This window comes from Narcine bancroftii, chromosome 2 (assembly GCF_036971445.1).
Source record: "Narcine bancroftii isolate sNarBan1 chromosome 2, sNarBan1.hap1, whole genome shotgun sequence".
In the NCBI taxonomy this organism is placed as follows: Eukaryota; Metazoa; Chordata; class Chondrichthyes; order Torpediniformes; family Narcinidae; genus Narcine; species Narcine bancroftii.
Window position 1 is genome coordinate 245,750,932 of NC_091470.1, and position 26,435 is coordinate 245,777,366.

General features: G+C 34.6%; 1 protein-coding gene across 13 annotated transcripts in view; it reads left to right on the forward strand.

The window, feature by feature from the left end:
• fbxl2 (F-box and leucine-rich repeat protein 2) overlaps positions 1-26,435 on the forward strand; it is a 322,097-nt gene that overhangs the window by 171,410 nt on the left and 124,252 nt on the right. For 10 of the 13 annotated variants that reach the window (XR_011352110.1, XR_011352109.1, XR_011352111.1 and 7 more), the window contains 2 exons: positions 1,751-1,825; positions 15,108-15,238. Coding sequence is in view for 8 of the 13 variants with exons in the window: in XM_069920739.1 (XP_069776840.1) it covers positions 1,751-1,825; positions 15,108-15,238 (206 nt within the window). In the remaining 5 variants the exon portion in view is untranslated. Of the gene's footprint in view, positions 1-1,750; positions 1,826-8,216; positions 8,640-10,576; positions 10,636-11,617; positions 13,129-15,107; positions 15,239-26,435 lie in introns of those variants that run through there. The other 3 variants (XR_011352113.1, XR_011352112.1, XM_069920743.1) reach the window with 3 other exon arrangements.

Genomic DNA, 26,435 nt, shown 5'->3' on the forward strand with positions numbered 1-26,435 from the left:
TTAGCCTTGAGATGCCTTTGTTGATGGTCAGCAAAGGGGTGGCCATGCTGCCAATCTATACTAATTGAGGTCTTGTGTTGAGGATCCAGTTGCAAAGAGGTGAGCAGAGTCCCAAATCCACGAGTTTGATTATTCATTTGCTGGTATGATGTTGTAAAGCGTAGAACCTTAGTCTGTGAACAACAGCCAGGGTTCCAGGTGACCAGGATTCGACCTGGAATTTAGATTCTATCTCCACACTTAAACTCAGATGTTACCTCTGCAGCCATGGTGAATCTTGGCAGATTTCAAACTGTGTTTAAATGGAACACGTTTGAATGAGGAAGTGGCTATTTTTGAACTGTTGACTATTACTTTCTTTGACAATATTTGTGTGTACAATAAAAACACAATGCTGGAAAAACTCAGCAGGTCAAACAGTGCCCTTTATTTATCAAAGATTTTATCTTGGCTATATAATGGACATTATTTGACCTGCTGAGTTTCTCCAGCATTGTGTTTTTACTTCAACCATGGTGTTAGCAGACTGACTTTCATATTTTACTTTGTGTGTAGGATGTTAAGTGATTAGGTGATAATAGCTGAGTTTGAGTTATCCAGTTTTTGTGATAAATTTTGAAAACTTGAGATAATACAAGAAAGAAGACCAATACTGACTTCAGTTGTGTAATATCACGAATTCTAAACAATTGTGCATAATTCAGAAATATTATTTCTCTTAGAATTATCAATAATCATATACAACATTTATAATGCTTTAAATTGATTCAAATAAGATTCTGATGGCCTCAAACCTTTTCAATTACCTGCCATTAAACAGCATGCCTGCTTTGAATGTAGCTATCACAAGCTGCAACAAAATTCAGATGAATGATGATGTTATGCAAAATGTTTATTGCGACTGCTTTTTAATATGGTTCTTGAGAGGTTTGAACACAGATGCAATGTTTGTTCATTTCATTTGTGTAAAGAAAACATTTAGTGTGAATCGAAATTTTGCTTCACTTATGGCAGCACAATGATTCCAAGTCCCAGGTTTGAGATTCCCTAATATTTTTATGCCTTGAATCAAGGATGATTGCTGATAGAAACTATTACAACATTTAACTTCTCAGTTGGTGAGTGAATCATTTGAGTAAAATGGTTAATTTGGATTTAAATCTTATAATACAGTCGTATGTGATAGTTACATTTAAACCAAAAGTAATTCAAATGATGCATGCATCAAAGCTTTTTCCTGCATGGAGAATGAGGTGCTCTCTTAGTAACATTCACCTTGGCTTAGTATGTCCACTAAGGCCCTGATGTCCATGACAGAAAGAAAAGCTGCCTTTCTTTTTTAAATATAAAGATGCTGATGCCACCAAGGCTCTCCACAATAGACTCCAAATTTGTCCTATAATCATAGGAAAGATTTAGAGGGATATGGGGTGAATTAAGCAAATGTTGATAAGGCCATAGCATTGTCACAGCTGTTCCATGGAGATAATATGGTAATATCTGAAAAGACTTTTTACTCTGAATAATATACTAATTGAGTAGACTAGCTGTTTTCTGCATTTACTTTCGCAGTACTATTTGTATGACTTGGTCCTTCTTGTTGGAAAAAAAATAGAAAATATGAGGGAAGTAACATTCATTATGGTGCTTCCAGTCAAATATGATTAGATCTTTATTGTAAATTGATGTATTGTTTCAAAGTGTAAAGTGATTTGCATTTCCCCCCCTCCTCCCCCCCCCCACCCAATAGTTGGATGATGACTCACTGAAACACATTCAGATCCACTGTCCGGAATTGGTGACACTTAATTTACAGGCATGTTCAGTAAGTATTTACTAATTTATTCTCAATTTTAAAGCTGAATTGCGATTTTTGAAAATAAAATTTTAATGTTTAGATGTGACACAATTACATTCAAATTATTATTATATTATCATTACTCTTAATTTCAGTAAATTTTTATATCAAAAATTAAATAGATCTATGTTCATTACCTTAAAATATCATTGATGAATGTAAAACAATATCTATATATTTTTTAAAAAGTAGAATTGGTGGGAGTGAGCTCTTCTTAGGCAGTCCTTTAGAATCTAATATAACCAACTCTGGTTTTGTGGGTTCTTAGGTGTATTACATGGCCTTTGTGGATACCACATATTCTTCCACAGATAAGACCAGAGGTGGCTGATGTGCAGACAGATAGCAATGAGGTGGTGCTTTATCGTTTATGCAGACTTCAGTGTGCTCTCAGTTAATTACCTTTAGATTCTCAGTACCTTCTTAAAGGCTTCTCTGTCACTTGAAGCATGTTGTCAAGGGGTATAGATTCCCAGGAGTCAACACAGATGCTATATTTCTTCAAGGAAGCTTTGAGTATATTCTTGAATTTTTTTTCCAATCTGATTATCTTCTATCACCACAAAGATTGCAATTGAGTATCTATTCCTGGAGTATCTTGAGGAGATCTGCTCATTGTTGCTGGTTGAAAGTAACTGAAGTTTCAATGCTGTGGATTTTGGTGATGAAACATCAATTACCACAAAAGACTGAGGTTGTGAAACTGTTAGGTTTTTATTAACTATAGATTGGAGGAACAACCAATGACATCACCTGATCATGGCAGGAAGACTGGGGAGCATGCAAAGAGGTAATAGGTAGGATCAGTCTCAGGAGGCATGTCCAGCCGTCAGTAGCCAATCACATAATAGCAATGGTTTACCACAGTTGGCTTGGGAGAGGATGTTGACACTGGTTCACCCATCTTCCAATGAATTTGGATGACATTGTAGAGACAGTGTGGTTAGTAGTTTTCCACTGCAGTTGGTTGTCCAGATTTTAGAAGGACATAGGAAGAATCATTGCTGCTCACTGTTGCTCAATTGACCAAAGGATATTCTGATGCATTGAAAATTTCATCACTGAGAGCCGTCTCTGTAGTGAGGTAGCTCTGCAGATATTGGAAGTAATACACCTTTTCCAAGGTGTCACTGTGAATTGTCATTGTCAGACGGTTGTGTGGTGCACTGGGGCAATGGGTTCACAAATATTAAATGTAAGGCCCATTCTATTGGATGATTTGGTGAATTAGTTGACAATTCTTACAGCTCATACTCTAAACATGTGCAGTCTCAATTATTGTTTGCAGCTTGATCACTGAGTTTTCAATACCTTGTATTTTACATGTAGTGTGGTTCTTAGTAGAGAAGCCCAGAGCCAGTTTTAGTACATCAGAATTCAAGTCATTGGAACCAAACTAGGCCATCTGACTTTTCAGTTGTATTCCACCATTCATCAAGTTCAAGGCTGATCTTCCACTTCAGAAAGAGATGGAACCAAATCTTGCTGGGTGTTGATGACATTTCTGAAGGGAGCTGTTGTCATTCAGCTGCTCCCTGAAAAGTAAGCACTTGACATGGGTAGATCTATCAGTACAATGTGTATTCATGACAAATGTTAGTGCATCTGTCACGCCACATAGCCCTGGCTTTCCACATGGAGTTCAGTGACAGAGCCTCTTCATTGCAGATGTTACCCATTGTGGAGTCCACCTCTTTCTTACAAGCTGTGCTAGTCAGTCCTGTATTGAGTAAAGTTAAATTTTCTTACTTATACTATCACCTATTTAATTTTATAGAAAAATCTAATAATTTAATTATTCACGTTTGCCCTTCAAATAAGTTTTTTTAATTTCTGAAATTGTTTAAAACTGTTTTTGTTGTTATCTTAAATCTCTGTATTGGAGAGAAATTCAAAAAGCTTTCAGAAAATTATTTTTCCTTTTTTTTTAAATTAAAAATGTATGTTTTGGAATCTGGGTAGTATGGTGCCAGAACCCAATATGTAATACAACTTAAGGCACAAGTGGCAGAGTATTTAAACCATAAACTGTGAGAAGTCAACCCTGTATGTCAGTGACAATTATACCACCTTTCCTGATGGGTTGAATTATTTCTATACATGATTTGAGGAATAAAATGATGTGACACCAAGGAAAATACCATCTCCCCCACTGAAGAACAGGAGCCCTGCATCACCAGATGAAGAGGATCCTATCCTGGGTGAACCCATGGAAAGCAGCAGGATCAGATAACATATTTGGTCGGGAACTCAAGAAATGTGCAACCCAGCTGATAATGGTGCTAACAGATATCTTCAACATCTCATTGCAGCAGCCAGCATCATCCAGTGCCCAAAGGAGCAAATTAACTGGGCTAAATTAACAGTGCCCAGTGGCACTGACCTCATCAAACATGAAGTGCTTTGATAGACTGGTAATGAACCAATTAGATCATACCTTCCAGTGACATTGGACCTGTTTCAGTTTACAAACCATCCAAAAAGGTCCACAGATGATGCTATAGCATTGATCCTCCACCCTGTCCTCACCCACTTAGAGAATGTTGTCTCATAGGCTAGGCTGTTGTTCATTGGGACTCAACACCCCGCTCTGCAACTGGATTTTGGAATTCTTGACTAAAAGACCTGTCAGTCCATGTTGGCAGCAAATTCTCATCACATTACGCTGAGCATCTCAGGGCTGTGTGCTCAGCCAGCTACTGTTCATGCTGCTGACTCATGACTGCACGGCCAGATTCAGTTCAAACAATCAGATTTACAGAAAATAAAACAACAATAATGAATTAGCTTGTAGAAAGGAGGTTGGGAGGCTTGCCAATTGAACAAGAACACCAACCTGAATCTCAACATGGACAAGACAAAGGAGATAATTGTGGACTCCAGGAGGGTGAATGTAAACCTTCTCCACTACACATCAATGCTCTGTTGTGGAGAGAGTTGAGAGCACTAAGTTCCTTGGTGTGCATATAACAGGCAACCTATCTGGAACCCACAGCACATCCTCATTAGGAAAGTGCAGCAGTACCTACTCTTCCTAAGGAAGTCGAAGAGGGCAAGGTTACTGGCCCTCATTTTGACAACATTTTACAGGAGCACAACTGAGAGTGTCCTGTCTTGTTGCATCATTATGTGGTATGGTAACTGGAAAGCATTGGAGTAAAACTCGAACGTGAGGATCATCAAAATGGCCGAGAAGATCATAGGGGTTTCCCTTTTATTTATTTAAAACATCTGTCAGGAATGTTGTCTAATTAGGGCTCAAGGAATTATTGAGGACCCTTTCCATCCAGTACACAGTATCTTTAAGCCAGTTCCATCAAGAATGAGGTACTAAAGCATCAAAATCAGGACTACCAGGCTGGGAAATAGCTTTTTCTCACAGGGTGTGAGATTGATGAATGGTATTCTGTAACCTTGGGTCACTTTTCCAATGATTCCAGAATATTTAAATATATAATAAATCACATATTATATAAAACAAATGTGCCGTGTGAGAAATGTATTATGACTCTATTTTCACGTGTCCAGAAAAGCACTGTTTCATCTGGTTATATACAGTATTTGCAGTCATATATTGATAATCTTGAATTTGAATAGTTGAGCTTCAACAGATGTTTCCCAGCTGGAGAGAAATGTCAGATTTTTTGGCCCCCTGTATCTAGCCCAGGTAAATACAGATAGGTATGTCTGAAGAGGGTGAGTTTGAGTAATTGAGCTCAATAACTTTGCAGTTTGTTTAGGTCATAGAATCTGAAATTTTCCATCAAGTTCAAGAGAAGTTCAGTTTTCAATTGCCATGCCAAGACTTTATGTGCTCTGTCCCCTAACTCACAATAACGTTGCTTAGATCTTTGAATCAAATGTTCATATTGGTCAGTTTGCAATATATTATATTTTAACTTCAATTTTGTCAAAAAAGCCTTATTATCTTCTGTCGAATTCCTCTGAAATTCCTTTTCCAACTCTACTATTTGTTTTTCCAACAACTGAGACTCTATCAGAAATTTCTTCTTTTCTTTTGATGCATCACTAATGATTTGACCACGTAAAAATGCCTTTAAAGCATCCCATACAATAAAATTAGTCCTAACTGTATTCTTATTCAAATCTAAATAAATAGCAATTTGATCCTTAATAAATTTTACAAATTCTGGTTTTTTCAATAACATTGCATTAAACCTCCAGTGAAATATTGATTAACTTCTGGCCCCACACAAGCAATAAACACCAAAGAAAGCTTGAATAAAACCTGCTTGCAAATGTGCTGATGCTTAAAAAAAAAGTCAATCTTAGAAAATGAATCATGACGTGAAGAATAAAATGAAAAATCTTTCTCAGTAGGATTTAAACTTCTCCAGACCTCTATCAAATTCAGGTCTTTCATCAAGGAAACCAATTGAACAGCTGCTTTCAATTTTTTCACAACTTTTGGAAATTTATCCAATAATGGGTCTAACACACAATTGAAGACCCTCCCAATCAAAATATTCTCCTTAGCTTGACCTAAAGTTAAGAAAGCTTCAGACAGAAACTGTTCATCATCAACATTAGGTGCATACACATTCAATAAAGACCATGGGTCAGCAAACAATTTACAATTAATCATTAAAATACGACCAACTAATTCCGACAAAGAAACAAGGTCAAATGGTATTTTCTTGTGAATTGCCACTCCTTTTGCTTTTGAATTAAAGAAAGATGAAGATACATGTCCAACCCAGTCCCTCTTCAATTTCAAATGTTCTTTTTCGGTTAAATGAGTCTCCTGCAAAAAAGCAATGTCAACTCTCATCTTTTTTATCTAAGCTAAAACACGTTTCCTCTTAGTCGGATTATTAAACCCTGAACATTAAACATTGCAAAGTTTATATTAGGCGTTATTATCAAATGTCAAACAAATACAAAAAAACCCTTAACTTTCTATCTCTTCTAACTAAAAAAAAACCTTAAAACTCCCCTTAAAAGCCCCCCTTTCTTTCTATCTCTTCTAATAATAAAAAAAATAATCTTAAAGCTTCCCTTTATAAATGATCACTAAACAAAGCAGTTCCCAACCCCTCCCTAACAAAATTAAATGTATTCAAATAAAAAAATATTTTTATATAAAGCACTACAAAGTAGTAACTCCCCAATTAGCTTGGTGTAGACAGAAATAAATCCCCCCCACAGGTGGCAGACGACTTCAGAAAGCTTCAGCGACCTCTCTACCCCAAATCGGACTCGTAAAATGATGTCTAAATTAGCTCACAGCCCCATTGATTTTAATCCCAAAACTTCATCAATATCACAAATCATCAATATCAATCAAGCTCTTTGACAGATTCCCATTCCCGTTTCCATTCTTTTTCTCAGATATCCTCTTAGGTGAAGAGTGCCTTTCAACAGCCCTATCAGGCAGAGAATGAGCAAAGATTAAAGCATCATAATCATTCTCAAAAAAATTGTGATTGAAAATTACCATAAATTTTTTTCAAAACTGCAGGATATTTAAAATAAAAATTATAACCCTTTCTCCAAAGCACCTCTTTAGCAGAATTAAACTCTTTACATCTCCTAATAATTTCTTGACTCAGATCTGGATAGAAAAAAACCTTATTTCCCTGTACCAGCAAACAGGGATTGATATCTACTTGCATTCTGAACTGCTACCTCAAAATAGTTTCTCTATCTTGATATTTTAGACAGCGAATCAAAACAGCTCGTGGTGATTGACCTGGATATGGTTTACTCCTTAAAGCCCTATGAGCCCTATCCAACTCCAAACCTTCTGGAAAAAAACTCCAATCCCAATGTCTCAAGAATCCATTTTTAAATTTTTTTTATGGATCTGAACCCCGATTCCTTCAGGAATTCCCACTATTTTAACATTATTTCGATGACTTTGATTTTCCAGAGAGTCTATCTTCTTCAATAAATCTGAATCTCCCATCCAACGAATGAATCTTCCACTTTCTCTATTTTCTGTTTATTACATTCTACTTGATCCTTGCAAACTGGAAAGGCACCTTCCATTTTCTTAAAATTATCTTGAACTGTATCCACTAAATTCAAACATTTATTGACATTATCTTTAACAGCAAAAATGTCCTTTTTAAGAGAAGAAACATCATCAGAAATATTATTCATTTTTTCAGTTATATTCATAAATCGATGTTCCATCTGAGTAGATATTTGCATTGACATATTGCCCATTTGATGTGCCATTGATTCCAAAACAGTAAAAACAGCTTCAAATTTAGTGTCCTCTCCTTGAGACCTACCTTTTTTTTTCTTCAACAACAATCAATGATTCTTCTTCCAATTCTTTTAATTCAACCTTCGATTTAACCTTGCTTCTTTCTGGTCTGGACCCCTACAGGTCCAGACCCAGTTTGTTCAGAATGCTGTTGACCCTCACCGACAGCCCAGACTTTATCCAGTAACTCCCGGACCCGTGACACACCGCGCATGCCCTGCAACACAGAGGTCTGCGCATGCACGTCTTCCGACATGCTGCCCCGAGCCTCTGCGCCGCCGGGACTTGCAGCAGCGCTGCGCGTCGTGTCCGTCGTGGACTCCAGCAATCCTGCAGCGCGCCCGACATCGCGGTCGTGCTGATCAAGATATGAAGAAAAAAATTGGTAGCCCGGCGCCATCTTGTGGCGGTGCTGGGGTAATACTCAACCGGGCTGGAGTCCTTTGTTGCTTGGATGGCTGTCCAGTTGACTCCAAGGATGCCATTTGGTAAGTAGGCCTCACTTCTAAGCTTTTAAAGTGAAGTTTCTTCTGAATCTGTGTCTTCAATTTCTTTGTATTAACTGCCATTACAGTCTTTAAACATTCAGATAACTACAAAACAAACTTTTAAAACTTTTCCAAGTATTTAAATTCGGGTATTTTTTAGTACAACTGGGGGAATATGGAATTATACTTCTTCCTCCTTCACCATCAGGCCACGGTCCCTCCTTGAAAACTGAACAAGCTTCAAGGATTATTAATGCTGTGAGGAAGGACAATTCAGTTACTTTTAAACCTCATGAAATTAATGACCAATTTTTGTCATTTTATCAGAAATTATATGCTTTTGAGGGAGTGCGAGATGAAGGATCTATTGAAGCGTTTTTGTCAGAGTTAAATTTACCAATATTGAAGAAGGGGGATGTGAGAAAGTTGGATTCTCCTTTTATGGATTTAGAAATAAAGGATGTTATTCAACAAATGCCTAATGGGAAGTCACCAGGAGATGATGGGTTCACTGCTGAATTTTATATATTTTTTATGATGATCTGTCCTCTGTATTCATGGATGTTCTTAATCAGATAACTCAGGAACAAGCTTTACTAGACTCGTGTTTGAGTGCAATAATAAGTTATACCAAAAAAAGGCAGAGACCCTTTGAAGGTTCCTTCTTATCAACTAATTTCCTTATTAAATGTGGATTATAAAATAATAGCGAAATTATTAGCAAATAGATTAGCAAAGTATTTACCACATTCTGACCAGGCTGGTTTTATTAAAGATAGGTATGCTTCAGATAATATGCTTAGAGTGGTTTCATTAATCAATGCTTCACATCAGCAACCCAACCTACTATTTTTACCAACCTGGGTTGGTAGTATCATTGGATGCTGAAAAAGCTTTTGATAGGGTCGAATGGAATTTTTTATTTAAAGTTTTGGAGAAATATAAATTTGGACCCTTATTTATTGGTTGGGTGAAGGCATTATATAATAATCCTGTAGCAAGGGTGGTGACAAGTTGTCAAACTTTTTAAAAATTAACGCGTTCAACTCGTCATGGTCGTCCTTTGTCGCCAGCCCTATTTGCATTGGTCATTGAACCATTAGCTCAATCCTTCAGGCAGAATGAGAATTTTACAGGTATAAGGATTGGACAGGATGAATATAATTAATTTATTTGCTGATGATGTTTTGATATATTTAACTAATATAATCATATAACCATTTACAATCAATCTTTAATTTATTTGCAAAATTGTTTAGAATTATATGGTAAATTATCTGGATATAAAGTGAATTGGGATAAAAGTGAAATACTATCAATTTCTGAAGGAAATTATGATCAATCTAGACAAATTAGTAAATTTTGATGGACTGATAAAATTAAGTACTTGGGGATAATGATTGATGTAAATTTCCAATCATTGTATAATTTAAATTATGTACCATTAATGAGAAAGATTAAAGCAGATTTGATTAAATGGAAAGAATTACCTTTAACTTTGATAGGTCGAGTAAATTGTATAAAGATGAATATTTTTCTGCAAATTCAATATTTGTTTCAGTCAATTCCTTGTTCTCTTCTGAAATCCTTTTTTCAAGATTTAAATGAAGTAGTTCGAGAATTTTTATGGAAAGGAAAATTAGCAAGAGTAGTGATGCATAAATTGACCTGGCAGTATGCTTTGGGAGGTTTGCAATTACCTAATTTTTAAAAATTATTATGAAGCAGCTCAATTAAGATTTATTAATTGTATGTTAGATATTTCAAACCCTCCTAGTTGGGCTAGTGTGGAATTGGCTGCGATATTGGAACCTTGACCCATCAGTTTGTATTTAAATGGAATGCTATCTTAATACAGAAATATAATGTACCAATTTTGAAACATTTATTAGAAATTTGGACTAAAAGGAATTTATTAATAGGATCAAAAGGTAGTTTATCAGTTCAAACCCCAATATATTAAAATAAATTGATTCCTTTTTCATTGAATAATAGAGTTTTAGAAGATTGGTGGATTAAAGGAATAAAAGGTTTGCAGGATTGTATTGAAGAAGGTAAATTTTTATTATTTAATCAGCTTAAAGAGAAATTTGGGATTTTGGAGAATTCTCTGTTTATTATCAAATTAGGGCATTAGTGAAAGATAATTTTGGAATAGAAATGAAAATTACTAAGTTAACTAAATTTGCATCTATGGTTTCATATTTTTCAGATAAAGGTTTTATATCAGAAATGTATGCATTATTACAAGATATTATGGTTAAAAATTTTTGGATACATCTAGGATTAAATGGGAGCATGATTTAAGTTGTGAGATTAGTCAGGTGGATTGGGAAAATATGTGTTATGATGGGTTGACTAAATTAATTAATGTAAGATATATTATGGTTAATTATAATTTTTTGCATCAGTTATATTTAACCCCTGAAAAATTGAAAAAATATGGATTTAGTGATTCAGATCTGTGTTTTAGGTGTGGTTTATGTGTTGGAACATTTATACTTTCTGTTTGGTTTTGTGATAAAGTTCATCCTTTCTGGTTTAAAATTAGGATTTTTCTTCAAAATTTGTTTAAAATTCAATTTCTTTTATATCCAAATTTTTTTTTGTTAGGTTATTTTACTCCGTTAATGGACTTGGGGTTGGATAAGTTTCAGACAACGTTTATTCATCTAACAGTGACAGTTGCTCGTAAATGTATTGCTATGTCCTGGAAAGATGAAGCGGAGTTAAATGTAGTTTGATGGCATAATGAGTTTGAAGTCGTGTATTTATATGGAGAAAATAACATATAATTTACATAATAATTATGATTTTTTTTGTTAAGATGTGGACACCATAAATGAAGAATATGAATTTAGTAATATTGTAAATTACTGAATGTTTTTGTTTATTTTTAATGCTTCCCTTTTGGGATCTGTTGTGGGAGGGGGGAGGGGGTGGGTTTGTTTTACTGTTTTATTATTAGTTTACTTATTCTGTAAAAGTCTGTTTATTCTTATTGAAAAAATACTAAATAGAGTTTTTTTTAAAAAGTTCAAGAGAGATTAAACAATGTGACATCAAAGAAAGCCTCATCTCCCTCTTAAGAACGGGCAGCTTACATAGCCTTGACTGAGGCGAGGAGGATTTCATCTATGTTGAACCCACACAAAGCAACAGGACCAGACAACATACCTGGTCAGGAGCTGAAGGAGGCCCAGCTGACAGAGATCCTCATGAACACCTTCAGCATTTCACTGCAGCAGTCCACTGTCCCTGCTGAATTCAAAGTAGCCACCATCATCCTGGTGCTAAAGGAGGTGTCAGTAGCTGGACTAAATGACCACTACAATCATGAAATGCAATGACTGATGGAAATGGAACATGTCATATTACACCTTTCAGTGACATTAGACCTGTTCCAGTTTGCCTTTTGTCCAATTCAGACCACAGATGATGCTCTAGTCTTGATCCTCTACTCCTGACCTCCCCATCTCAAGAGAATGATGCTGCTGTACATTGTCTTCAGCTCGGTGTTCAACACAATCATCAAAGAGGCTTGCAGCTAAATTGTTCTCACCAAGGTCAGCACCCCTCTCTGCAAATGAATTCTGGACTTCCTGGCTGAAAGACCACAGTCAGTCTGGGTTGGCAGCAAAATCTCAAGATCTATCTCATTTAGCACTTGCTCAGGGTTGTGTGCTCAGCCCGCTACTGTTTGTGCCGCTGACTGCACTGCCAGATTCATTTGAAACAATCAACAAATTTGTGGATGATACATCAGCAGTTAGCCACACTAGCAATGATAATGAGTTGCTCACAGAGAGGAATTTGGGAGGCTGGTAAAATGGTTCAAGAACAACAACCTGAATCTCAGTGTGGACATAACAAAGAAGATAATTGTGGACTTGAGGAGGATGAGGATGACCACTTTACATTACACATCAATGGTTCCATTATGGAGAGCACAAAGTACCTTGGTATCCACAACATCACCTCATTAGTCAGAAAGGTGCAACAACTTTTAAAGTTCCTCAGGAGATTGAGGAGGGCAAGGCTACCGGCCCCCATCTTGACAATTTTATACAGGAGTGCAATTGAGAGTGTCATGTCTAGCTGTGTCATTATGTGGTATGGTAACTGCATATCTGCAGAGGATACAGAGGATTATTAAAACACCTGGGAAGATCACTGAGGTCTCTTTTTTCTTCTTGATAACATCTGTTGGAAGCATTGACTAAAAAGGTCTCCAAGAATTATTGAGGGCCCTTTCCATCCAGCACACAGTATCTTTGACCAACTCTCATCAAGCAGGAGGAACAAGAGCACCAAATGAATAGTATGAGAGACGGACAGGGTCAGAAGAGGGAATGTGGAAGATTTGATAGGGTAATCTTCATGATTCTTAATGCAAGAAGCCTGAAGAGTAGGGCCTCTCTTGCTTGTTAGCCTGTGTTCCTCCCCATTCACATTCCTCTCCACCTGCACTCTTCCCCTCAATTTTTATTCACACATCTACCTATTTTTCCAAATTATAATTGAAGGGTTCAGATCCAAAATGTTGATTGACTTTTATCTGTTTTTTTAAATTATGTTTATTTATTTCATTGTATGTATTTTTGTATTTATTTATGTTATTTTTGTTATTTTATCCTATTGATGCTGCATGACTTGCTGTATTTCTCGAGCACTTTTGTTTATTGTACTTGACTCCAGCATTTGCAGATTTTCTCTAACTCTAAATGAACTTGGGGCATAGACAGACATAGGCACAGGGGATTGTGATATTGGTATTACAACAACATGATTGAAGGATAGCCAGGAGTACAGCTCAGCATTCTTGGGTAAATATGCAACAGATGGAGGGAAGGGAGGAGGGGGGAGTTATGATTATGATTTTTATGAGGGAGAACATCACAGCAATACTAGAGAGAATATTCCTGGGGGAACATTCAGTGAGGCTACAAGGGTGGGAATTAAAAATAAGAAGGGAATGATCACTTTCACATGATTCAACTATAGTTTCCCCCAATAGTGTGTTGGAATTGGAGGAGCAATTTCTTTTAGGAGATTACAGAGAGATGGGGCAGTAAAAAGATTGTAACATCAGGTGATTTTAACTTCCCTAATATTGATTGGAGCTGCCACATTGCACATGTTAAAACCTTGTGCTTTTGATTTTTAGTAATTTTGTACTATCCCTTTAAGGATTAATTGTTTTTTGTTGAGGTATCATAGTTACTATGACATCATATGTCGTTATAGCCAAGCAGACGAGGAGCTCGTTCTCATTCTTGGAATAACTATGGAAGGAGAGTAAGCTCACTCAAGAAACTTTTTGAATTAATTATTATTCATTTATTATCATTTTAATTCATTTATATTTGTTTGATGTTGAGTATCATCATTTACAATATGCTTTGTTTTACTCATTATTATGAAGTGCGAAGCTATGAAAATCTTTATTTGCTTTTATCAACGAAAAATTAAAGCTATTTACAGCTGCAATTATGAAGTTTGATTTATTTGGATGAATAAGATGCAATTTGGAACATAGAGGCTTACATTACCTTGAAGACCACATGCTTTGAGATTGGGAAATATTAGAGGCTGGGAAGTGTAATCTACAATTAGTTGAGGCAGAATTTGTTCAGTGTGTCCAAAAAAATTTCTTCCACAGTATGTGGATGGCCCTTTCTAATTGTCTCCAAAAATGAGGCTGGGTAATTGGCTGATGTGTCAGTGCGGGAGCACTTTGAGACGAGTTGCCATAATTATAATAATTTATGTAAAAAGATAGGACTGCTCCATAAAATTAAATCCTAAAGGCTAGTTTTGATGGCATTATACAGAAAGTTTTAAAAGTTAATTGAGAGGGGCTGTAAATAAGTTAAATGGACATTTAGCAAATGGGAGGCTTTAAAAGTGAGATCTAGAGAGTTAGGGTCAGGATATTCCTATTCAAATGAAGGGCAAGATGGCAGGCTTGGGGATTACTGGTTGATGAAGAATATTGGTGCTTTGGTCAAGAAGGAGGCATCAAGTGAATAATGGATGCAAGTGTACACCTCAGAAGGAAATCAAAGAGCAAAAAAAGGATGAGGTAACTAGCAGATAGAGTAAATGAGAATACAACAAGATGAGATCATTATATTTAGTGCAAAAGTTTCTTTATGTCCCCTTAAGGATCAATGTGGTCATCCATGTGTGGAGCCATGGGTGAGGTCTGAATGGACATGGAGTTCTAAAGAAATGGAACATCTGCTTAGCTTATCCAGGCTAACCCATCTATCATGGTTGAAAACCAATGATGCATAGGACTGCAGAGAGTGGAATTGGTTGCTTAAAATTTGAATCTTGAACTGACCTGAAGAAACCATTCATTGAAACACGCCTTTCAATGCTGAAAATTAATAGTTTATTGTATATTCCATGTAATTATCCACAAATAATTTGAAGTTAATTCTGTCAGGTGGTCACTTTCAGACATATTTATTTGATTGACCCAATAAATTAATATCCAATACCTTTTTTGTTATTTTAGCAAATCACAGATGAAGGCTTAGTAAGTGTTTGCAGAGGTTGCCACAAACTACAATTTCTCTGTGTATCTGGATGTGGAAACATTACTGACGCTTCCATAACTGCTTTGGGATTGAACTGTCCGAAACTGAAGTGAGTACTAATCATCAGATTTGATGTTCAAACCTTAATGCTGAAAATAAAACTTTTATCATTAGAAATTTTTGCCGTAACCACCACTTGCAATTTATATAGTAACTTTCAGTCACAAAACATCCCAAACATTGCAGTTCAATATCCAATCCACTTTTGAAGAGAAAGTCATTGGATTGCTGTCAACAATGGGTCAATTGATGCCGTCTTGCTTTAGAATTAGAAAATGTAAATCCTAAAACAGAGAATTGGAACCAAAGATCTGGTTTGATGCTCCCATGCAAACCTGAAGAAAGTAGTCTCTCAGGTACCATAATTTAGATTTATTAATTTAAGACTTGTTCTCCATTGTTTGTGGAAGAATGCTGTTGATGGTTCCAGACTTCAAATGCACTTCATTGGGTGTAACATACATTGGCATGTCCAGAGGTTATGAGAAGCACAATTTTAATGAGACTATTTCCTTTGGTATTTATGCAAGTTTTTTAGTGAAACATAATCAGGGTTGGTCATTGTTCATTTTGAAGACTATTGAGATGTCTACATGTTTACGTTGTGTCCAGTCTTTTTCTTGCACTACCAATAAGTGGTAATTCTGCTTGGCCTACAGGAAAAAGAATCTCAAGGTTGGATGTGATGTCATATATGTACTCTGACAATGAATCTGAATTTAAATAAGTTTTTAAACATCTAAAATAAGAAGGACATTATGTCAAGTTTTTTTTCCCATTAGACAAGATAGAAAAAGTTGGTCATGCAAAAAAAGTGGTGAATGATGATGTGATTCAAGAGATGGAATTAAGGAAAATAGTGACATTTGAGGTTAGCCAAGTGCTGACAGACTTTGGAACCTAATGACTTTCTTGCTATATAGACACACTTTTAATTAAGGAGTTAAAACAGGAAAGTCTGCAGACTTGAGATTAACTGCTTTTAGAAGTATCTTGTTACAGTCAATTTAACAGTGAGAGGTAAGATTGATTTAAAATCCTTGAAACTGTGAGAGATCTTCAACCCATCATGGTGGGTTGTTATATTGTAAACATTAGATGCAATCTGTCAATGTTTTTCTCCTGCATTTTTTCCTCGAATTAAGAAACAGTCTTAACATCTTCCAAGAGAATACCTCTTCTCAATAATTTGTTTATCTTCACAATATTTTTTTCCTGCCAATCCATAATAAGCTTGTCACTGCTTTTCACATTGTCCAGTACAGAATTGTACATAGGATCTTGGTCAAGTGAACAAGATTACATGTTTCCTATCTCCTGTTGCTATAAGAAATCATTGATAGTTTTCTCCTGGAATCTGTCATCTTTGTGCTTGTGTTCCCTCCTTAATTGTGAGTAAAGAATTATTTTTAATCCAATGTTGAGATATGACCAAAGCCAGTACATTAAAATACCGATTATCAAGGAATGAAGCATAGGAAACCTCAAACAACTGGTAAATGTTACGAACTGCACATAACGAGCAGCAATGGACAATTAACCAGACGGTGTTTAATTTTAAAACATTAGTTTTATTTTAAACTCTTAAAGTCTTAACTCTTAAACTATCCTTAACACCAAATCTATCTCCAACTAAGCGCAGGTGTCCTGTGTGTGTGTGTGTGTGTGTGTGTGTGTGTGTGTGTGTGTATATCCAAACCATTACAATCCAGGCCAAAATTTAGAAAGTTACTTCAGAGTTCAATCTTTAAATTCAGTGTTGAAGCATAGGGCTTTGAAATTTGATGCCCAGAATTAATGTTGAACTGATGGGAAGACTGAAGTTATGGCTGTTACAGACTCTCAAATTCTTCTTGCGTTGCCTTTGAATAAATGTCCATCCACACAAGCTGTGGTCACAACATTCCTGGTCCTTTTGTTGGCAAGACTCGAACTGAGTGGCCTCCACGAAGCTTCCAAGACCCTGGCACCGGTCTCTCCAAGTAACTTCACTGCTATCACACTTAAAATGAAACAGTCTCTCCAAGTGACTGTTAGTCACCATCAAAATGAAGCACTTTGCTTCCCAAAAAGACCCTCCTGGCACAGGTCAATCCACCATAAAGTCCCAGTTATTCACAGAGCATACTTTCCTTTGAATTCCACAGAAATGGCTGGCCACAAGAGCTGCTTCAAAAAGCTGCTTTCTCAGAGAGTCATGTGATGGAGTATAGAGGTAAAACCAGCCCTCCACTGAGAAAGTTTTTGAAAAGCAAAGCTTGGAAATAAAACATTAAAAAGTCATTAAATAAAAGGGACAAGAAAAGCCTGAAGATGACTCCAAAGAAAAATAAAGCTTACAAAGACAAGAAAGGAAGAAACAAAAAAATCGCCTGACAACAAAGAAGGCGGCCTTACTGGAATCCGCGAGTCAGGAGCTTTCCCGAAGAGGTTGGCCTGAGTGGTGAGGTTGGTAAGCGGGCAGCTCGGGGCAATGCCTCAGAAGGTGGGCTCGAGCGATGGCTCATGGAGCCAGAAAAAGAAATGTTGGTGGTGCGCGACTCCTCGAACATGCGCAGTTTGCATTTTAAAAAAGATGCCTAAGAGAGTGGACACTGGCAGCAGGTTGCTGCTATCACAACGGGAGAAGCTGTGGGAGAGGCTACGACAGAAATGGGCTCATTATTGAGTGAAAACATAGAGCAAGAAACAGAAGCCCTAGAAGAAGATAAAGAACTACAAGAAAAGTGCAAGGTAAAAAAACAAATCCGGATGGTGGATAAAGAGAATTTTGATAAACAAATAAAAACTTTATTGTTTCCATTAATGTTTGAATTTAAAGCTATGCGAAAGACGATACAAGAGACAGATTGCAAAAATCCAAAGAATGGAGAATGTCATGACAGAAATGAAAAAGAAAAGTGGAAGACAGAGTGATAGGTGTGGAAATGGAGATGAACAAATTAAGAGAATAACTGGAAGATAGAGACAAAGAAATTCAAAAGTCACATGATATATTGGCCCAGAAAATAGACATTTTAGAGAATTTTAGTCGATGTAAGAATGTAAAAATAGTGGGCCTGAAAAGCGGTGAAGAAGGCGCAGATATGAAAGGATTTCTAAAATGATGGATCATTCCGATTTTGGGAGTAGATGAACTCCAAGAGATGATAGAAACCACAACCACAGCAGAAACCGCGTTCCATACTGGGAAAACTACTGAGATACACCACGAGGGAGAAAATATTGGAACTGGCTATTAGAAGAGTAAAAGGAAACAGAGACCATTGGAATACAATGAAAAAAAAATTCTTCTACCCAGACTTAAGCTTTGATCTTTTAAAGAAGCGTAAGGAGTTCAACTTAACAAAAAACTTTAGTATGGGGGAAAGGTTACAATTTTGTATTACGTCATCCTGCAGTTTTGAAGATATTCGTCCCTGGTGGACAAAATCGACTGTTTTTGATCCAGGAGAAGCCCATCACTTTGTGGAACAATTGGCAAATAAGCGACAAGAAGAAGAGTAAGGAAAATAACAAAAAAACTGTTTAAAAATAATGTATATCAATAGGTTTGAAAGTTAAGAGTTGGATTATATATATATATAAAATAAAGCTTTGGTTTTTTTTAGAATAATGTGATTTCTCGAGGGGAGGGCTGGGAATGGGGGAGGGACGTCTGCTGTGAAATTAGTTGACAATTGTGGTATATACTGCAACCCATGGAGCAAAGGGAATTGTGGTTGTCTTGCGAGGTAGCAAAGACAACTCATTAAGGGGGATTTTCTGTTGTTTTCTTTTTTACAACTCTTTAGTCTTTTTATAATTATTTTCTTATTGATTGTGACTGTGCGTTTAAGATTAAGAACACTCAAAAGTGTGACTTTAGGGGAAGAGAGATGGAGGGGTTGAAGAGGTGGAACAGAGGTAAAAATAGGTTGATAGGATGAATACATTGAAATATATGACAATTAATATTAATGAAATTCACAACCAAATTAAGAGGAAAAAAATACTGACACTACTAAAAAAGGAAAAAAATAGACATAACATTTGTACAGGAAACACACTTAACAGGCAGAACATCTCAAACTAAAGAGAGACTGGGTGGGTCATGTAGTGGCATCATTGTATAATTCAAAAGGCATGGGAGTAGCTATCAAAGTTAATAAAAAATTACCAATTAAAATAGAGAAAGTAATAACAGTCCCGACAGGTAGATATATAATGATGGTATGCCAGATTTATTAAGGATCTTGGAATTTGTTAAATATTTATGCACCTAATGAAGATGACCAAAAATTTATGCAGGATTTTTTTTTAAAAAGATAGAAAATACAAAAGAGCATATCTTATCTGAGGGAGACTTTAATTTTAACCTTGATCCATCAATAGTTAAAACTGAGAAGAACACCAAGAAAAACAAAGCAGCCAAATTTGCATTAAGTTCAATGCAAGATATGAAAATAATTGATTATATGGAGAAAACAACATCCAAAAGAAAAAGATTATTCATATTATTCTTATTCTAAGATCGATATGTTTTTATTGTAAGCCCAAATTCAAGGGGAAGTCTGAAAGACTGAATATAAGGCAAGACTTTTATCAGACCATTCACCCTTGTTGTTGTTAATTGCCCTGGAGGATATTCCCTGAAAAGATGCAGATGGAGGCTGAATCTCATGTTGTTAAAAAGGCAAGTATTTTGAGAGTATATAGAGCAACAAATCAAAATATACTTTGAGTCAAACGCAAATTTGGTAACAAATTTATATTATGGGGCGCAATGAAAGCTTTTTATTCGAGGGCAAATAATTAGTTATAAGACCAAAATTAAAAAAAGAATACTGCCTGGAAATAGAATCATTGGAAAAAATATAGTAACCATAGAGAAAGATTTAATGAAAAGAGAGGATATGGAAAAAAGAGAGAATTGACAAAAAAAATTAAAATATGACTCATTACAAACTTACCAAGTGGGGAAAATATATGATGTAAACAAAACAAAGATATTATGAATTAGAAGAAAAAACCCACAAAATTTTGATGTGGAAGCATGAAAGAAGGGGGATAAGCATATTTCATTGAATCCACAGGAAATCAATGATAATTTTAGGAAATTCTATAAGTAACTATATCAAACCAAAATCCTAGAGAAGAGCGCCGAAATAGACAAATTCTTGTCAAATATTGAATTACCTCAATTACAATTGGAAGAACAAAATAAATTACTAAAATCCATGACAACCACAGAAATATATGATACACTAATGACATTACCAAATAATAAAGCACCAGGCAAAGATGGATTTCCACAGAGTTTTATAAGGTATTCACTAATCTACTAATTCTGTCCTTCTTGGAGGTAATGAAACAAGTGGAAGAGACCCAGAATCTGCCAGACTCATGCAAAATAGCAATAATATCAGTAATTCCAAAAACAGGAAAGGACCCGCTGTCACTGGCTTCATATTGACCAATATCTCTACTAAATACAGACTACAAACTATTAACAAATAGATTAACAGATTGTGCGCCAAAATTATTGAAGTTAGATAGACGAGATTTGTTAAAAACAGAAGAACAGCAGATAATATGTGCAAATTTATTAACCTGATTCATATGACACAAACAAACAAAACACCAACTATGGCAGTAGCTCTTGATGCAGAGAAAGCCTTTGATAGGGTTGAATGGAGTTATCTTTCTAAAGTACTACAGAAATTTAAATTACCAGGGAACCACATAATAGTTCTATGGCAAATGTAATAAATGGATATGTTTCAGATTACTTTAACTTGAGTAGGTCAACAAGACAAGGATGCCCACTATCTCCTTCCCTGAGTGCTTTAGCTTAGAGCCATTGACAGAACTGTCAATGACCCCATGATAAAGGGAATAAAAATAAAAGAGGAAGAATTTAAAATGATCTTATTTGCAGATGATATTATAGTATACTTCACACGTCCAGTTGAATCAATAAAAAGGGTATATACAAAATTGAAAGAATAAGGATACAAGGTTAATATCAATAAAAGCGAGGTGACGCTAATGAATAAAGTTGACTATATGGAATATAAAAGGGAATATCCTTTCAAATGGCAATCATAGGCCATACGTTACTATCAGAATAGATAATAAATAATTTGTATAAATTAAATTATCAACCAAATACAAGTGGATTTAGAGAAATGGAAAGAAATACCACTACTTTAATAGGGAGAGTAAACTGCATCAAAATGAATGTATTCCCACGACTACAGTATTTATTCCAAATATTACCGATTCCCTTGACAGGAGAATTCTTTTAAAAATTGAATAAATTAATAAGAAAGTTCCTATGGAAAGGAAAAAAAAATCAAGAGTAGCTTTGGATAAACTAACATATAAACAAGGGGAATTGGAGTTACCAAATTTCAAAACTATTACAGGGCAGCACAATTAAGATTTTTGTCAAACCTTTAACAGGCAGGAGAAAAACCAGCTTGGCTTAAGATAATTATATAAATTAAGTGAAAATGTTCCTTAACACTTATTCTATAAATGGAATGAGAAACTGGTACAATTTACCAACCTACCAATACTACATCATATATTAAAACTATGGAGGAGAATACATCTCGAACGAAGTATGATAAATTATCAAATACCAAAAATGTTACTAACACAAAACCCATTAATTCTTTTTACAATGGATAATTTATTCTTCAAGGAATAGGCAAGAAAAGGAATTAAAACAATAAAAGATTGCTTTTTGGGAAATATTTTATTGATATTAGAACAGTTAAAAGATAATTATGGAATATAACATGGTATAATATTTTGGTATTATCAATTGAAAATGTATTTGGGAGAAGCTGGGAGTTAGTCTAAGGTTACCTGACAGTAGTGGCTTTGAATATTTAATAACAGGCACTGAAATAGTTTAAAAAATTATCACAGATATGTAAAGTAAATTATAAAACAAGTAAAACAATGAAGTAATATATAAATCCAAACAATATTGGGAAAGAGAATGTTTACGAATAAAGAATGAAACATGGATGGAACTATGTGCAGGAAGCATGACTAATACAATAAACACACGGTATTGTATGATACAATACAATAGGCTCCATAGATTATATACTACATCTCAAAAATTAAAAGAATGGAATCCAACACTATCGGACAAATGTTTCTATTATAAACAAGAAATTAGAACACAAATACATGCAATTTGGACATGTACATAAGTGAAAACCCTTTGAGAGGATTGAAACCTAATATTAAATAGAATTACAAAAAAATAAAGATACCAAAGGACCCAAAAATCTTCCTGTTTAACAACATAAAAGATCAAGAACTAGGTCTAAAATTAGAGCTCGAAAACAATTCATTATGATCGCATTGGCGGCAACAAAAAAAGTGCATAATGTTAACTTGGAAAATGGAAACTCCTTTTAAAAAATACAACAATGATAGATAGAAATGAATGTGTATTCGATTAGAAAAAAAACCTACAACCTAAGAGGCAAATTTGCTTTATTTGAACAAATTTGGGAACCATACATAAAGTTTATTAAGAACTGCCAATTTCAGACCTCCATCTCTTGATGTGACAAGATACAATTAAAAAGAAAAGTTAGGTATAGTATATCGGACGACACAATCTTTCTTTTCTTCTGTTTCCTTTTTCTGGCTTTAAGTTATGGGGGATTGGGGAGGAAAAAATAAAATTGTCACTGTGTATATATTAATACTGAATATCTGTATATATCACTAAGTGGTTCACAGTGAAGTGTTAAATAAAAAATGATATATATTTTTAAAAAAAGCTGCTTTCTCTTTAGCTGTCAGAATGGTTCTTGAAAAATCACAGTCTTCCAATGTATAGAATTATCACTGGGCTCTGACTTGTTTTGTACTTGTGTGAAATGTTAAATGTTAACTGTGATCATTCAGTCCCTTTTGTCTATATTATCCCTTACAGTGATAATCCCATTTTACTAAAACGGGAGCTTGTAATACAAAAAAACCCATGGAGGAAATTTTAAAAAATTATTAAAATCAAAATAAATACAAATGTAAATAAAAGCTTAAAATTGTAAAAGTAAATCTTTTCTGAAGTAACACATAAACCTTTGATGAAGATGGGAGCAAATATTCAGCCAGTGGAGTGCACTGATCATGCTTTGCTCATATCACTGTTTGAATAAAGTTTGTATAAAGTTGTGTTTGAACAAAATATTGTCTCCCATAATGAAGAGCTTTGCTCGTAGCAGCTTTTTGAATAAAGTTGTGTTTGAATAAAATGGCACCCCCCAGGATGAAGAACAGGTTGTCGTAAGAGTCTCAGTAAGAGACTCTGTTTTGTAATAATCTTGCCTTTATTAATATAGGAGTAAGGCTTCATCTGTAAATGGGGGAGGGGAGGTTAATTGTTCATCTTTTGGGCGGCTCTGAGGAGATGCAGTGATGGTTGAATGTTTTCAAAAATGTAACTGAAACTAGAGTAAAATTTATATGTTCATGCAAGTGAAATTTGTTCAGTGTAAGTACAGTAAAGTATTTTTGTCTCGTGTCTTTTAAACTTTTTTTATAACTTTATTCGTTCATCAAAGTTGTTACATACAATAAGAAAAATACATATTATGAACAATAATTTTTTCCTTTATTAAAAAAAGAAAAGAAACCCCCCCCTCCCCCCTCTCAGCCAGTTCTCTTTCGGCGAGCCAAAGAAAGAAAAAAAGAAAACCAAAATATATTTACTAAAATCTAATCAAGATAAATCTAAATGTAAATATTCTAAATAGAAAGACCACTTATTAAGAAAAAAAGAATAATGATCATGTAAAACATATGTAATTTTTTCCATTACCAAACAAATTTTCATCTCATTATGCCATCAATTAATATCAATCATATTAGCATTTTTCCATGTACTTGCTATACATTTTTTCGCTACAGATAAAGCTAAATATAGAAAAGCAATCTGAAATCTATTCAATCCCAAATCTTTCAAAAGCTTCAACTTACCCAACAAAAATATTGTCAGATCTAAAAGCATTTTAATCTTATACTGATGTTCCAAAAACAATTGAATTGCTTTCCAAAAAGATTGTATACGTACAGATAACCAAACAGTATGAAAAAAAGTTCCAACCAAATTACCACACCTAAAACAAGAATCTGATTCACTAAAACCATATTTTTTAAATTTTTCAGGTGTTAAATACAATTGATGTAAAAAAATTATAATTAAACAATGCATAATGAACATTTATCAATCTAGTAACACGATCATGACAGATATCTGACCAGTGATCTTCAGAAAAAGTAGTTAATATCCTTTTCCCATTTAATCTTAGATCTATTCCATCCTTTTTTTTCCATACTTCCCTGTAATATTTGGTACATCAATGAAATGTGTCCCTTCTTTGGTGCACAGAAAAGATTCAAATTTAGTCAAATCAGGTAAAATCATGTTTCTACCAAATATTTGTTTTACTAGAGATCGAAGTTGATAATAAACAAATAAAGAATTCTCATTAATACCAAAATCTTCCCTCATTTGATTAAAAGATAAAAATTGACCTTCTTTAAAACAATCCCCCAATTTTTTTATACCTTCAGATTTCCAATGTAATAAGTATTGATTATACATTGAAAAAGGAATAAGTTGGTTATTATATAATGGTGTTAAAGTCAGTAATTTACCCTTAGAACCTATCATTCTATTTTTCCTCATCCATAACTTCATTAAATATTTTAGTATAGGCACATTATATTGTTGTAATAAATTTAAATTCTGTGAAACAAAAATTGATGTGTTTCAAATTCTGAAATATTTGCCATCTCAATTTTAGCCCAACTAGGGGGCCATTCCAAGTCCATTAATAAACTAATAAATTTAAATTGAGCTGCCTCATAATAATTTTGAAAATGTGGTAAGCATAATCCCCCTAATGCATATTTCCAGGTTAACTTATTCAAAGCTACTCTCGGAAATTTACCCTTCCATAAAAATTCCCTAACCGTTTTATTTAAATCTCGAAAAAAAATTCTTATTAAGTAAGCACAGAATTGATTGAAACAAATATTGTATACGTGGAAAAATATTCATTTTAATTAAATTTATAGAAAGATCCTTCCACTTAATCAAATCAGCTTTAATCTTTTTCATTAACGGTACAAAATTTAATTTATATAAAGATTGATAATCAACATCCACATTTATACCCAAATATTTAATTCGATCAGTCCACTTCAAATTAATAATATTCTTATAAACTGAATAATCTCCTTTACCTATCGGTAAAATTTCACTTTATTCCCAATTAACTTTATATCCAGACAAAGATCCATATTGTATTAAACATTCCTTCAAATGTAAAAGTGACTGATCTGGATTTGTTAAATACAACAGTACATCATCAGCAAATAAATTAATTTTATACTCCTCATCTAAAACTCTCATACCTTGTATCTGTATATTTTGTCGTATCAACTGTGCTAAAGGTTCAATTACTAATGCAAACAAAGCTGGAGACAAAGGGCAACCTTGTCGAGTTGAACGAGTTAATCTAAAAGATTCCAAGATCTGACCATTTGTCAATACCCTGGCTATTGGTTTATTGTATAAAGCTTTAATCCAACCAATAAAAGAGGGAGCAAAGTTAAATTTCTCTAAAACTTTAAATAAAAAGTTCCACTCAACTCTATCAAAAGCCTTTTCTGCATCAAGAGATATCACCATCGGATGGTCAGAGCACTGTCGGTAGTTATTAATCAGACTAATTACTCGAAGAATATTATCTGAAGCATATCTATTCTTTATAAAACCTGTTTGATCAACATGTATCAACTTAGGTAAAAATTTAGTCAATCAATTCCCTAATACTTTAGTTATTATTTTATAGTCTACATTCAACAAAGAAATTGGTCTATATGAAGATGCCTTTAATGGGTCTCTATCCTTCTTAGGAATTACAGCAATTAAGGCACTAGAGCATGATTCAGGTAAATCATAGTGTTCCTTAATCTCCAAACACTGTAGATAAATCATCATAAAATACCTTATAAAATTCAACCGAAAACCCATCATCACCAGGTGATTTTCCACTCGGCATTTCCAACATAGCCGATTTAATTTCAAAATCAGTGAAAGGAGCCTCCAGCTCCAATATGTCTTCTTCTCCTAATACTGGTAATTTCAACACCGATAAAAAAGAGTCAATTGAACCGTTCTCCTGTTTTTCCTCAGAATTATATAATTTCTTATAAAA